The following is a 15,302-nucleotide window of genomic DNA, read 5'->3' as shown; positions in this document are numbered from 1 at the left end:
GCAAGCTAGCTAAATAGGACAAATTAGCTAGCAAGTGCAAGCTAGCTAGCTAGCTAAATTGCCATAAATGTTTAATGCTTTTCGACCTGTCCCCAAATTAATGTAATTGGTTCAGAGTTTGTTTTGATATTTTAACTTGCGTTTGGTGTTGGGGGGACAAAATAACTGTATGTTCTATGGCGCACGCGCGCAGACAGTTTGGGTTCGGTGTAAGGTGTATGTAAACTTCCAACTTCAACTGTAACTATTCCCCAGGTTGTCGCTGTAAATGAGAATGTGTTCTCAGTCAACGTACCTGGTAGAAAATAAGTGTAAATATACAAATATTTATTATTCTATTAGGTGAGCAGCCTGAGACAGGAGCTCCTGGAGTCCCGCATCCAGGTTTCTGACCTGGAGGAGCAGCTGAAAGTCCAACAAGCGAAGGCTGAGTTGGGCCTGGACACAGAGATGCAGGAGCTGAGGAAACTTCACGCCTTGGAACTCAACAAGCTGGACGTGCAGCACGACAACATCCTTCAGGTCAGGTTGGAAGAAGAGAAGGGGAAGCTACAGGAGGAGCTGGAGAAGGTGGAGAGGAAACTGTTAGAGGAGTGGGAGAGGGAGAAGAGGGAGTTACAGCAGAGCCACGAGGAGGCGACGAAGGCTAGGATAGAGGAGGTGAGTTTGAAGTTCCAGGCAGAGCGAGAGGAGTTAGAGATGCGACTCACGGAGGAGTGGGAGAGGGAGAAGGCTCAGCTGGATGAGCAGAGTAACGAGTCGCTCCAGACCGTGTTAGAGGAGGAGATGTTACGTCTAGTCAAGGAGCACGACGGTAGGGAGATACGGCTCACTGAGCAGTGGGAGCTGGAACAAGTTCAGCTCAAGGAGTGTCTGGAGGAGACTCTCCTCACCCGGTTGGCGGAGGAGAAGCTGAAGCAKCAGGAGCAGCAGGAGGAGGTGGAGAGGAGGCTCAGGGAGGACTGGGACAGGGAGAGACTCCAGCTGGAGGAGGACTATGAGGGGATGCTCCAGGAGCAGCTGCAGGAGGACAGGGAGAGGCTTGCGGGGGAGAAGGAGGAGGTGGAGAAGAGGCTGGAGCAGATGATGGAGGAGGAGAAGGAGCGCCTGGAGGAGGCCCACAGACAGGCTGTGCAGGAACTGAGTGCCAAACACAGCGAGGAGAGGGAACAGCTCAGCGGTCTGCTGGATAAACTGCGAGAGGATATCGCTGAGGAAAGGTAAGACAGCTTAACAGTTATGAAATCAGCGTAAGATTTCTGTTCTTAAATGGTCCCAGCATTGTCCATGAAAACCTTAATCATATTTACTTAATGTAGTGAACCACTTGACAATTGTAACTACAGCTATGCTATGGAAGTAGATTTAGGTGAGTATTTCTGAGGGTGTGGGAGCTGTGGTTCATAACTCTTGCTGATTAACCATGTACAGGAAAGAACTAGAGAGCCACTTTTCCCAGAAAATCAGGGAGGTGGAGGCCCGGTTCTCAGGCGACCAGGACGCCGTCGCAGAGCGCTTCCAAACCGACGTTTCCAACTTGGAGAAGCACTATCAGAGCGAGCTGAAGGCACTCACCGACAACCACGCTGAGCAGAAAACCAAATGGGATGCGGAAATGGAGGAAGCCCTTCAGAAAGCTGAAGAGCAGAGGCGAGTTCTGCAGGAAACCAGAGAACAAGAGCGAGAGACCATCACCCAGGACCTGGTGAAAGAGAGGGAGCTGCTAGAGAGTGTCCGTAAGGAAGAGATGGACGCATTGGTCGCAAAGAACCAGGAACTCCAAAAGGAGCTGGAGAGTTTCATCAGTTTAGCCCAGACCAAAGAGATTGAGCTGAGTAGGCAGCTGAATGATCTTCACAATAGGCTGCAGGAGAATCTGGACACCAAAGACGAGCTTCTGGCCAAGTCTGAGAAGAAAGCCCAGGAGATCGAGCTTCTGCTGAACCAGGCAGTGGAGGACTTCAAGCAGGAGAGGGCAGAACTTCAGGGAAACCTTTCTGAATTAGAGGTGAGGCACTCCTTGGCTGAGAAGCAGCTTGAGGAGAGGAGTGAGCTGCTCTCAGAACATGATAACCAGAAGTTGAAGATYGAAGAACTGGAGAAGCTCCTGAGACAGGCGGCGGTGGACTTTCAGTTTGAGAGGCTGGAGCTGCAAGAGAACATCTCAGACCTGGAACTGAAGCTGAAGGAGAGTCGTCCTTCCTCTGACCTGCAGGACAATGAGAAAGGAGAGCTTCTGGTCGAGAGAGACCAGCTTAGTATTAGAATTCAGGAAATCGAGAACGAGCTCAACCGACTTCTAGACTCTGCAGACATAACAGGGGGCAAAGAAATGGAAGAATCAAATGAAGTAAATGTAGCACCACTGGGAGAGGAACATATAGAGGCTGCAGCTCTTGAAGAACAAGTATGTTCAGAAAACATTACCGTTAGTGATGAGACATGTGACAATGTTGTTCCAGAGGACTGTGAAGGCCTTGACSTAGAATATGTATTCCCTATGGAGCAGGGACCAAATGACGAAGTTGAGATTATTACCGAATCACCTCATGAGATGGAGATTTCTGAGAACATCATTGCAGAAGTTTGCGATCAAGAAATAACTGTTACCTCAGACAAYCTGAATGTTTTAGTAGCGGCATCTGAACAAGGACAAGATGAGGTGGAGATGATACCTGAAACTCCAAACAGGTTAGAGGAATGTCCTGAAGACACCATAACTCTTCATCTTGATGGGGCACGTGATGATGAAACTACTGTGGACGATGGCCAAGACCCAGTGGTCGAATCTGTCGCCGTTGAGGAGCAAGCACAAGATGACAACGCCAGTGAGGGAAGGATGAATGCTGAAACTTCTGAAGACATTGAGGTATGTCCTGAAAACATTATCAGTGTTGAGGCATGCAATGGTGAAGTCGCTGCTATTCCAGAAGAATGCCAAGACCTTGTTGAGGAATCCCAATCGTATGAATGCCAATGTCAAGCTGAGAACAACATGGACGAAGACACTAACGATGACATTGTAGCATTGTCCATTCCAGAGGAGCAACCTCAAAGTGATGACATTGATGGAGATGTCTGTCCCTCTGAGATGAAGTGTGAAGACTCCTCCCCTGATAAGATTGGACAGAATGATGCTAGTGTACAAGAAACTGTTTTCGATGATAAGCCTGAAGGGGAGGAACTTCAAGATGATCTGTTTAATGAAGAAGTGGAGAGTTATGTGTCTCTGGTTGTCTCTTCAGCCCTAGAGGAGATAGGTCATGACACTGACGATACCAAAGTGGCTTGTCTTTTCGAGGAAACTCAAGATCTCGAGAAAAAGCCTGTGGAACTGATTCCTCAGTCAGAAGCAGTGAAGGATCGAGATGCCTATATCCATGAGATCCTGGAGCTCCATGAGCAAGTCAGCCAGTTGGAGAGCGAGGCCGGTCTTCTGGCTCAGCTACAGAGCCAGTATGACACGGCCACCGAGGAGAACCTGGCGCTACAGCAGAAGATCTCCGAGCTTCAGCAGAAGACGGATGCACTAGAGAGTCTTTCAGCAGAAAACGATCCGCGAGCTTTAGAGAAAAATGGCACCCTCAAAGCTCAGGCCAACGAGATCAAGGTGACGTCTTCAGATATGACCTCGCTTCAGATCCGATACGAGGAGTGCGTCTGTGAAAACGCCAAGCTGGAGGAACAAAACTGTCGGCTGGAGAAGAGAGTCGTGGGCCTCGAGAGCAAGATGCACATCATCCAAGACTTCCAAGATCAGCAAGTAGCGTTGGTGGACGAGATCACCAGGATGAGAGAGGAGAATTGTAAGCTGACCGAGCTAGTCAGCGAATTAGAGAGGCAGGATGAGATTCTCATGGCTCTGCAGCTGGAGGCCGAGTCCGAGGAAGACGCCACCACAGAACAAGAACAAGAGTCCTTCCTGGACCTGAACTCCCAACTGGAGGCTAAGATACAGGTGGTGTCGGAGCTGGAGGACTGCTGCACGGAGTTCGAGAAGCAGAACGGAAAGCTCCGCAGAGCCCTAACGGACCTGCAGAACAAGTCGCTGAAGATGCATGAGAAGATGCAGACCCATAGGTAACTTGGAGATGTATGATCCCAGTTACCAACCCTTTGCACCTGCTGCTTTCTGAATCCCATCCCTGCTGCAATATTGTGCTTGGCTTATTAATGCAACTTCCTCTAGCACCAGAAGTAGTGCTGTCATTGGCTAATGCAACTTCCTGTGGCACTAGATGTAGTGCTGTCATTGGCTAATGCAACTTCCGGTGGCACTAGATGTAGTGCTGTCATTGGCTAACGCAACTTCCCGTGGCACTAGATGTAGTGCTGTCATTGGCTTATTAATGTAACTTCCTGTAGCATTGCTGTGACGTCTATGTTCTGAAGTAGATCTGTGACGTCAATTCTCTTGTAATTCATGTTTTCTAGTTCAGAAAGTTGCATGTGAAGCAACAGCTATAATAACAGGCCATGTTGTGGCCATGCCACTGTACAATCCCACCCTGTTCCTATACAACACCCTTTGTGAAAACTGTCCTGTCCTGTCCTTGGTGCCATGTTGTTTGTGGACTATTAGAGCACGTCTATCCTTGATGTTTTCTGCTTTTAAACACCTCAATTAATGCTTCAGTTGACTTTATATACTTCATTGACTCTGCGTTAACAACATTTTAACAAAGTCTTAAATAGTTTGTTTTTATCAAATCAGCTAGCATAGAGACTGAGGTCTTCTGTTTGGCTGATGTGGTTTCTTCTTGTTGGCTGTAGGAATGAGGCGGGTCGTTTAGCAGAGGAGAACCTCTTACTCAGACACAAGATCTCCGTGCTGAAGGAAGAGGACCTGAGAGAGACCCGGGAAGAGACGCTGTAAGAAACATCATGCCAATATACAATATTGAAGCATATTCAGCCCCGGTCCCAGAAATGTTGGTCCGCCCTCACCCCACAAACATTTCCTGAGATTTCCCGTGGCAATTACTGTATGGTGTAGGTTTCATGTCATTGGGTCATATGAATTGACATTTCCCTCTCCCCTACTTTAGCTTGAAACTGGAGCATTTCAGGAAGGAGAAGATATCTGCACAAAAGAAAGCAGAGAGTTTCAAGAGACAGGTAAGACTGGAGTAAACCAACTCAAATTTGACCCTATAACTTGGTTCTCCTCTATATGTGGCTGTATGTCCACCCTGTGCATTGCAACAAGACAGCTGTTACTAAAGCCTATGTAGCTTGATTTCAAGAAAGACATGTAGTAGAGCCATAAGCAATGAAGAGCTAATCTAATATCTCTGTCTGTGTCAGACATGGCGCCCTATTCCCTATATAGTGCACTACTTTTGGCACCCGGCCTGGTCAAGGTAATCTAGGGTACCGTTTCTGATGGAAGTAAACCAGCACAACGACATCCATTAGAAGCACCCACACGAGAAAACAAGTCCTGACCTTTCACCTCGGTAAGGTGTATTCTGTACTGTAATAAGCATAACCTAAATCTGCATTTCCCCCCTTATAGATCTCTGAGCTGCGTCTCCGCAGTCAGCAGCTGGAGGATGAGAACGGGCTGCTGTCGGAGAAGAACGCCCAGAATGCAGCAGGAGTGGAGGGGTTGAGCCAGCAGCTGGGGGAACTGCTCAGACAGAGTGAGAGACAGGAGGCTGTCAGAGATCAGCAACACTTTGTACCTGAGGATAACAGGACCACGGTAAACTGTCTTAGTCCATTTTGAGGCTTTTTGAGCTCTTTCAAAATGTGTCTTTGTTTGATTCCTTGCTCTTCGCTCCTCGCCTCTTCCTCAAAAGGCATTGTACAAGAAGATTCAAGGTCCCTGCTCTCTGGCCTTCTTCTCCGATGCGTTTTGAGTAGGAGACGAGGAAAGGTCCCTGCTCTCTGGTCTTCTTCTCCGATGCGTTTTGAGTAGGAAGCGAGGAAAGCAGATAGGAGAAATAGAGGAAGGACATATTGAGGAAAAAGTATTGGATTCCTATTTGGTTAACTAACGACTTGTTCTCCTGTGTCAGATGGCAGTGTGTGCGTCTGCCCTGGAGGCGGAGCTGACCAACGCTGTGGAAGGGACTGTACTACCAGAGGAGGACAAGGCCCAGCTGGTGCTACAAATCAACACCCTCCGCGATAAGGTGAGACATGAGCAGACAAACATCATGGGTGTTTGAATGTCCATAGAACTTACTAGCTGTGTGTGTGTGTGTGTGTGTGTGTGTGTGTGTGTGTGTGTGTGTGGTGTGTGTGTGTGTGTGTTGTGTGTGTGTGTGTGTGTGTGTGTGTGTGTGTGTGTGTGTGTGTGTGTGTGTGTGTGTGTGTGTGTGTGTGTGTGTGTTGGGTAGGTGTGTAGGAACACCTGCCCTCAGCCGGAAGGAGTTAGTATTTTATTAAGATAGAAAGTTAAGGAGAGGAATATGAAGGCACGGTTTGAATGCAATGTGAGACGTGTGGTGTAGTATTTTAAGTATGTTCAAACTGGCGATACGGTACATACTTACCACACTCCTCGTCCCTGTGTCCATCTGTAGGTGGCTAAGATGGGGGCTGTGGAGTGCCAGCTCTCCCTCCTTCCTGCAGGAACACAAGGCTTTTGGAGAAACAAACCCAGGGATTACGCAATCAGCTTGCCAAGTCTCAGGAGAGGGTAAGGATGCTATGTTCAGTCACGCAACCTTTGACCCTACCTTGTTACTGTCAACCGCTTATGACACTGCTATAGTCTATAGTTCAACGTGTTGCCGCTTTCATTCTAAGTTTCATCGTTTAGAATGTCTGTTCTATGTGTGTCAAACCCAAAGACAAATTTCAACATTGCGTCACGTGGACAATAAAGTTTTTCGAATTCATTCTGATTTGTTAGGAATTATGTAAAAGTATTTTTTGTGCGTGGGGAGGGGGGGGGGCATAATACTGGGGAATCTAAGGAAAGGTACCTACATTTTGCAACTCTATTCTTGACCAAAGTATTCTCCTCCTCTTTCAGACTCACGTGTTGGATGAAAGTCTCCAGTCTTGTCAACCTCCAGAGCGCCCGTCTCAAGTCAGACCTCCGCGTGTCACAGCAGGAGAAGGACGCCCTCAAACAGGAGTGATGTCACTGCACAAACAGCTGCAGAATGCCAACGATAAGGTAAGGCCTCTTTTGACGACACGCTGATCGTTTGGTTGGCTGGGTGGTTGGTTGATTGGTTGGTTGTTTAGGTGGTAATTGGTTCGTTGGGTGGTTGATTGGTTGTGTTAGGTGTAATTGTTCGTTTGGGTGGGTGGGTGGTTGATTGGTTGGTTGTTTAGGTGGGTAATTGGTTTGTTGGCTGGGTGGGTGGTTGATTGGTTGGTTGTTTAGGTGGGTAATTGGTCTGTTGGCTGGGTGGGTGGTTGATTGGTTGGTGTGGGGACATAATTTGTTTTAAAGTTATGTACACCTCGTCCTTAACCAGACACCCTGTAGCAATCCACCTTACCCAAACCAGGAGGCCAGCTCAGCTACATTTTTGATTGATTGATTATACAAGCCGGGTAGACCTGCGGGTGATTCAACTATCCACATTGGCACCTATATTTATCGTCTAGTGACCTTTTAATGTCAATTAGTATCACCAAATGAAATGACTAGGGCATAAAAAAATACAATTACTCGATCTAGGGAATTTGCTGTGGTCTGAGGTGCTTTGTCCTTTCTGGTAATTATCCAGTCCAGGTGTCTTGACCTCAATGAGATTTATTGGTTAAATAAAAATGTAGTTATTTCTAAGGGGTGTAGAATGCTCAGCCTGGTTATTGTTTCCTGAATCAGAACCAGGTTCTGGAGATGGCCCTGCACTCCAGCGGCTACCAGAGCCAGCATAAGAAGCTGTACCAGGACGAGCTGGCCAGGCTGGTGGAACAGGAACAGCARCTGCTGAGGCAGGAGAACGAGAGGCTGACCATGGAACTCCACAACGTCAAGGACGACCTCCACCGCAGCAGGGACAAGGTGACATTACAGAGACAAATAAAATACAGACATAATCAAATTGGTCTTGATGTCTCAAGGTCTAAGGGGCCAGTATTTTCCCCAGACACAGAGCTTTTAATGGAGATTCTGAGTTGAGCATGGATTTCAGTCAAGGACTAAGGCTTAATGTGTGTCCAGGAAACCGTCCCTTTTACGTTCTAGAGATTTTTAAGAACCATACACCCTGCATTTGAATACCTTTTTGAAACCCTGTTTTGTCTTTCCTTAGACGCGTCAGCTGGAGGCAGCCATCTTAACCGTGAAGCAGCAGAAACAGCAGAGCCAGGCCAGCGTGGTGAAGACTGTAGAACAGGAGAAGACTGCTCTGAAGAGAGAGCTGGACGGGATGCATCAGGAGCTACTCTCTGCTCAGAACAAGGTCATCTAACAGGAGGATCTGTTATTTATATCTATGTATACTGTTATGATTTCTTGATAGTTTTTCACGTTTTATTTAAATTCAGACATTTCATACAGTACATGCATTTTTTTTATTGATAGCAAATTTTCCTTGATTATTAATTGGATAAACCTAATGTCGAAAAGATGGAAAACAAAACTCACAACAATGCTTACTTCCCACCTACCATTCACAAGTAACATGTATCTCTGAAGCAGTTCTTACATAACAAACCCATTGTCAAAAAGTATGTGGCTTTCCTTTTCTGATGGCCTTGTGTGGTGGTTGTCAGGTGTGTGAGGTCCAGAGAGAGCTGGAGAGTCTTCGTCAGGAGAACGAGGGTCTGAAGACCCAACAGACCCAGCTACAGGCACGGCTACCTTTCCCTAACTTCCCCCCCACATGTGCTCCTCTCATCTAATCTCACTGCGTCTGCCTTTCCCTGTCAAACACCTGGACTCCCTTTTAATGTCTCCTTTTCTTCTTCTGTCATTTTTCTATAAAACTAGTTTGTTTTCATATAACACCAGCAGTTTTCCAGAAACACATTTGGGCTGGCAACAGTTGGGCTGGCAACAGTTGGGCTGGCAACAGTTGGGCTGGCAACAGTTGGACTGGCAACAGTTGGCCTGGCAACAGTTGGACTGGCAACAGTTGGACTGGCAACAGTTGGCCTGGCAACAGTTGGCCTGGCAACAGTTGGACTGGCAACAGTTGGACTGGCAACAGTTGGACTGGCTCCTCCTGTCCTCACACTCATGTCCCTTTGACATAACCTTCATCTATCTAATCTCTCTCCCTCCCACCCTACAGTATGTCCCTTCTCTCTCTACTCTCTCTACTCTCCCTGTGTCTACTTCTCTCTTTCGGTCTCTCTTCTTTCTCTGTGTCTCTCTCCTGTCTGTCTTTCTCTGTGTCTCTCTCCTGTCTGTCTTTCTCATCTCTCTCCTGTCTGTCTTTCTCATCTCTCTCCTGTCTGTCTTTCTCATCTCTCTCCTGACTGTCTGTCTGTCTGGTGTCTCCAGACTCTACAAGTCCAGCTGGTTGGTCTGCTGCCCACATCCCCTCGCAGGATGCCTGGTGAGCGGAGAGAGCAGCACCGCAGGGACGACCTCAACCCAGAGAACATACAGGTAGGAGAAAGAGAGAGATCAGGGCTACACATCACATCCTGTAGCAGGCTAATCAYGCCTCTTAACTATAACTGAATCCTAATTCTATATGCCCTTCCTGCTCTTTGAATCAATATGCATGTTGGCATATCTGGTGATCTACAATCTAGCACTTAGTATACAGTATCATCACTCTCACAGTGTTCAGCAGCTCATTCACACTTTACAGTTGATTATGGGAATACCTGGCCCTTCTGATTTGCCTCGATTACACTCTGATGGGACCTGAATCACAAACACCTTGATTACACTCTGATGGGACCTGAATCACAAACACCTTGATTACACTCTGATGGGACCTGAATCACAAACAAAATATCTCTCCATTTTCACTTTGGGGAATATAAATATAAATATTTGATAAGAGAAGTGACAAATTATGTGGCTTTTATATTCTACCACTATAACAGTTGAGGAATATAAATATATTTTCTATTCTACCACTATAACAGTTGGGGAATATAAATATATTTTATAATCTACCACTATAACAGTTGGGGAATATAAATATATTTTATAATCTACCACTATAACAGTTGAGGAATATAAATATATTTTATAATCTACCACTATAACAGTTGAGGAATATAAATATATTTTATAATCTACCATGCCATTCAATATTTTATTTGCGCTCTGGGTTTGGTTAGGTTTCTGTAGCTGGAACATTTTGTCCTGGTTTGTCCTTACCAGCTTCATGTTCTCACRYGTGTGTGTGTGTGCGTTCACCTTCTGGGTTTGGTGTTTTAGTGTGTGTGTGTGGTGGTGTGCGTGGTGCGTTCACCTTCTGGGTTTGGTGTTTTAGTGTGTGTGTGTGTGCGTTCACCTTCTTGGGTTAGGTGTTTTATGTGTGTGTGTGTGTGTGTGTGTGTGTGTGTGTGGTGTGTGTGTGTGTGTGTGTGTGTGTGTGTGTGTGTGTGTTGTGTGTGTGTGTTCACCTTCTGGGTTTGGTGTTTAGTGGTTTTTGGGTGCGGTGTTCTTTGATGTAGAGCTCTGATATGGTGATCATAGTCTGGGATGGTGTGGGGGATCATAGTGGAGTCTAGCTGGATGTCATAGTCTGGGATGGTGTGGGTATCATAGTCTGGGATGGTGTGGGGTGATCATAGTCTGGGATGGTGTGGGGTGATCATAGTCTGGGATGGGTGGGGTGATCATAGTCTGGGATGGTGTGGGTGACATAGTCTGGGATGTGTGGGGTGATCATAGTCTGGTGGATGGTGGTATAGTGTGGGGGTGATCATAGTCTGGATGGTGTGGGGATCATAGTCTGGGATGGTGTGGGGAATGTGGGGTGATCATAGTCTGGGATGGTGTGGGGTGATCATAGTCTGGGATGGTGTGGGGTGATCATAGTCTGGGATGGTGTGGGGTGGATCATAGTCTGGGATGTGTGGTCGTGTGGGTGATCATAGTCTGGATGTGTGGGGTGATCATAGTCTGGGATGTGTGGGTGATCATAGTGTGGGGTGATCATAGTCTGGATGGTGTGGGGTGATCATAGTGTGGGTGATCATAGTTGGATGGGTGGGGTGATCATAGTCTGGATGTGTGGGGTGTAGGTGGTGATCATAGTCTGGGATGGTGTGGGGTGATCATAGTGTGGATGGTGTGGGGTGATCATAGTCTGGGATGGTGTGGGTGATCATAGTGTGGATGGTGTGGGGTGATCATAGTCTGGATGGTGTGGGGTGATATAGGTGGGATGGTGTGGGGGTGATCATAGTCTGGAAGATGTGGTGATATAGTCTGGGATGGTGTGGGGTGATCATGGTGGTGGGGTGGAGTGATTTAGTCTGGGTGGAGTGAAGGTAGGTGGTGATTATAGTCTGGGATGGTATTGGGGTGATATAGTCTGGTGGAGTGTGGTGATGTGGGTGATGTAGTCTGTGGAGTGAAGATAGGTGGTGATTATAGTCTGGGTGATGATTATAGTCTGGGTGGGTGATTGTCGATGGGTGGGGGATTATAATTGGGGTATTGAGTCGGTGGAGTGAAGGTAGGTGGTGATTATAGTCTGGGTGGAGTGATTATAGTCTGGGTGGAGTGATTGATCGACTGGGTGGGGTGATTATAGCTGGGTGAGTGATTATAGTCTGGGTGGAGGATATATCTGGGTGGGTGATTGTCGCTGGTGAGTATTAGTCTGTGGTGAAGTGGTGGTGATTAAGTCTGGTGGGGTGTAGTGTGTTATAGTCTGGTGGATGATTATAGGTCTGGGTGGAGTGAAGGTAGGTGGTGATTATAGTCTGGGTGGAGTGAGTAAGTTTGGTGGAGTGAATGTATATTGGGGAGTGATTATAGTCTGGGTGGTGATTATAGTCTGGGTGGGTGATTATAGATCTGGGTTGGAGTGAAGGTAGTGGTGATTATAGTCGGTGGGGGTGATTATAGTCTGGGTGGAGTTGATTATAGTCTGGGTGGAGTGAAGGTAGTGGTGATTATAGTTCTGGGGGAGTGAAGGTAGGTGGTGATTATAGTCTGGGATGGTGATTATAGCTGGGTGAGTGAAGTAGGTGTATTATAGTCTGGTGGAGTGAGTAGAGTGGTGAATTATAGTCTGGTGGGGTATTATAGTCTGGGTGGTGAAGGTAGGTTGGTGATATAGTTGGGTGGTGATTGTAGTTGGTGGAGTATTATAGTCTGGGTGGAGTGAAGGTAGGTGGTGATTATAGTCTGGGTGTAATGATTGTAGTCTGGGTGGAGTGATTATAGTCTGTGGAGTGATTATAGTCTGGGTGGAGTAAGGTAGGTGGTGATTATAGTCTGGGTGGATGAAGGTAGTCTGGGTCATAGTAAGGTAGTCTGGTGGAGTGAAGGTAGGTGGTGATTATAGTCTGGGTGGAGTGAAGGTAGGTGTGTGATTATAGCTGGGTGTATGAAGGTAGGTGGTGATTATAGTCTGGGTGAGTGAAGGTAGGTGGTGATTATAGTCTGGGTGGAGTGAAGGTAGTGTGTATAGTCTGGTGAGTTGAAGGTAGTCTGGGTGTAGTGAAGGTAGTCTGGGTGTAGTGAAGGTAGTCTGGGTGGAGTGAAGGTAGGTGGTGATTATAGTCTGGGTGGAGTCAAGGTAGGTGGTGATTATAGTCTGGGTGGAGTGAAGGTAGTATGGGTGGGAGTGAAGGTAGGTGGTGATTATAGTCTGGTGGAGTGAAGTAGGTGGTGATTATAGTCTGGGTGGAGTGAAGGTAGTCTGTGGTGGAGTGAAGGTAGGTGGTGATTATAGTCTGTGTGGAGTGATTATAGTCTGGTGGGAGTGAAGTAGGTGGTGATAATAGTCTGGGTGGAGTGAAGGTAGGGTGATTATAGTCTGGGTGGAGTGAAGGTAGGTGGTGATTATAGTCTGGGTGGAGTGATTATAGTCTGGGTTGGAGTGAAGGTAGGTGGTGATTATAGTCTGGTGGAGTGATTATAGTCTGGTGGGATGAAGGTAGGGGTGGTATAATAGTCTGGGTGGAGTAAGGTAGGTGGTGATTATAGTCTGGGTGGAGTGAAGGTAGGTGGTGATTATAGTCTGGGTGGAGTGATTAAGTTGCTGGGTGGAGTGAAGGTAGGTGGTGATATATGTCTGGGTGGAAGTGATTATAGTCTGGTGGGAGTGAAGGTAGGTGTATAATAGTCTGGGTGGAGTGAAGGTAGGTGGTGATTATAGTCTGGGTGGAGTGATTATAGTCTGGGTGGAGTGAAGGTAGGTGGTGATTATAGTCTGGGTGGAGTGAAGGTAGGGGGTGATTATAGTCTGGGTGGAGTGAAGGTAGTCTGGGTGGAGTGAAGRTAGTCTGGGTGGAGTGAAGGTTGTCTGGGTGGGGTGAAGGTAGGTGTTGACACTGGACTGTTCATGTGTCTCCTGTTTAATGAAGCAGAACCATCCTCCCTCTGAATAGCAGTAGGTCTTGTCTCTGTCATGGCCTCTCTAACATTTTGAGGTGGTTCGTCCTTTTGCTACACTGTAAATGGCATAATTGTATGCCATCTACCAATTTTAGTTCGTTTTGCTATAGTCTAGTCAACTAACTATTTAGCCCTGAGTCCTTCAGTTGTCCCAGACAGAGGTGACTATTCAAAGCTGTGCTAATTGCATAGCCCTGCCTTTAGAAGCTTCATGTATTAGAGGCCTGGATGGAGGGGTGAGCCCTGGTGAAGTGTACTTGCCTTCTCTCTCCAGGGTGCTGCATTGCCAGAACAGAGGGCCGCTCATGCAGACAGCTACCGGAGGATTGGTGGACTCTGACTGACAGCAAGCAACTTGGCAGCTTCTAACATCATGTTCCCCCAGTCCTCCAAACCTTTTTCCCCTTGCCTGACTCACCTAACCCCAAATCCTGCCTCTATCCTCCAAGACTCCACTCCCTTCCCTGAATTATTCTGCAGTCCTCTTCACCTGTGCCCCCCCAGTCCTCCAAACCTTTCTCTCTGTCTGTCCTTCTCACATCAACTAACCCCAGTCCCACCCAATCCTCCAAGTCTCCATTCCCTGTCCCCTGAACTCTTCCCCCCCTGCCCCACTTATGCTTGAAGCACTCTGAGTGTTAAGGTACCTTCTATCCTTATAGGAGATGAACAGTGATTGGAATGGAATGTTAGAACTAGTTTAATCATAAGGGCATGAATGTGTAACGATGGTATGCTGCCACTAGGTGGGAGTGTACCAGCRTAAAACAGGGTAGTCCCTTTGTTATTTTCCTCAAATCAAAGGGCTTTCTGAAATAACTTGAGCTCTGTAACAGTAGGTGAACTATAACAACCTACTATCGTTAAAGATCCATGAAATATACTCCGATTTGCAGTAGATTCCTAGTTTCAACAGAATGTATTATTGGACATATTTTTCAAGATGATCTGCATATTGATATTTTTTTGCACTTAACCCAAAAGCATCAATGTCAACTGATAGTTTTTTTGTTTTTATTTATTTATTTATTTTTATTTTACCTTTATTTAAACTAGGCAAGTCAGTTAAGAACAAATTCTTATTTTCAATGACGGCCTAGGAAACAGTGGGTTAACTGCCTTGTTCAGGGGCAGAACGACAGATTTTTACCTTGTCAGCTCGGGGATTCGATCTTGCAACCTTCCGGTTCCACTAGGCTACCTGCCGCCCCATCTTTGTCACAAAAGGATTTCAATAACCTGTAGTTGGTTGACATACTCACCTCTCACAACTGTTTATTTAAAAAATTTAAACGGTACCAGTTAGTTACCAACAGTATTGAACTCAACAATAATTTGATAGTAAACAAATGGGAAACATTTTCATTGTAATTATGCAATTGTTTTGATTCCTGTTCTTCCTTCAGTTTTATTATGTTAATGTAGCAGTTCCTGTTTACTGTAGAAGCTCTGATAAGTCTCAGGGTTTTTAGAAGTCAACATTTTATTCTCTATTGCACTGTGTGTGTTTGACTTTTTATGTTTATGATTGTTTTGTAGATTGTAATTTAAATTTCTGGATCAAATCATTTTATATTTATATATTCGTTTTTTTTTTTTTTTTTTATCTATTTATTTAGCTGTGATGTCACTTTGTCATAAATGCAGTACAATGTATTTCAACCGGAGAGAATCAAGACATAATAAAGCATCTAGTTTCATGGGTTTTTGTGTTCAATGGCCATCTTCCTTGGTGTTATATACCACAGGCTCTGATGGTATCCTCTCTCAGATGGTATCTTGACACATCTTTGCTATTGTAAGAATAGATTACCACATAGAACACAATCATTTTGAGTAT

General features: G+C 46.1%; 1 protein-coding gene across 1 annotated transcript in view; it reads left to right on the top strand.

Moving 5' to 3' along the window:
• LOC112072062 (ninein-like) overlaps window positions 1-15,302 on the top strand; it is a 21,685-nt gene that overhangs the window by 4,414 nt on the left and 1,969 nt on the right. The window contains 15 exon segments of the mRNA XM_024139478.2: window positions 343-1,220; window positions 1,432-4,080; window positions 4,774-4,872; window positions 5,049-5,118; window positions 5,519-5,707; window positions 6,024-6,140; window positions 6,534-6,575; window positions 6,578-6,649; window positions 6,989-7,015; window positions 7,017-7,092; window positions 7,095-7,135; window positions 7,799-7,978; window positions 8,229-8,378; window positions 8,692-8,769; window positions 9,425-9,532. Coding sequence (XP_023995246.2) covers window positions 343-1,220; window positions 1,432-4,080; window positions 4,774-4,872; window positions 5,049-5,118; window positions 5,519-5,707; window positions 6,024-6,140; window positions 6,534-6,575; window positions 6,578-6,649; window positions 6,989-7,015; window positions 7,017-7,092; window positions 7,095-7,135; window positions 7,799-7,978; window positions 8,229-8,378; window positions 8,692-8,769; window positions 9,425-9,532 — 4,776 coding nt within the window.

Source organism: Salvelinus sp. IW2-2015, unplaced genomic scaffold (genome assembly GCF_002910315.2).
Source record: "Salvelinus sp. IW2-2015 unplaced genomic scaffold, ASM291031v2 Un_scaffold1811, whole genome shotgun sequence".
In the NCBI taxonomy this organism is placed as follows: domain Eukaryota; kingdom Metazoa; phylum Chordata; class Actinopteri; order Salmoniformes; family Salmonidae; genus Salvelinus; species Salvelinus sp. IW2-2015.
This window is presented reverse-complemented; position numbering and strand designations above follow the sequence as displayed.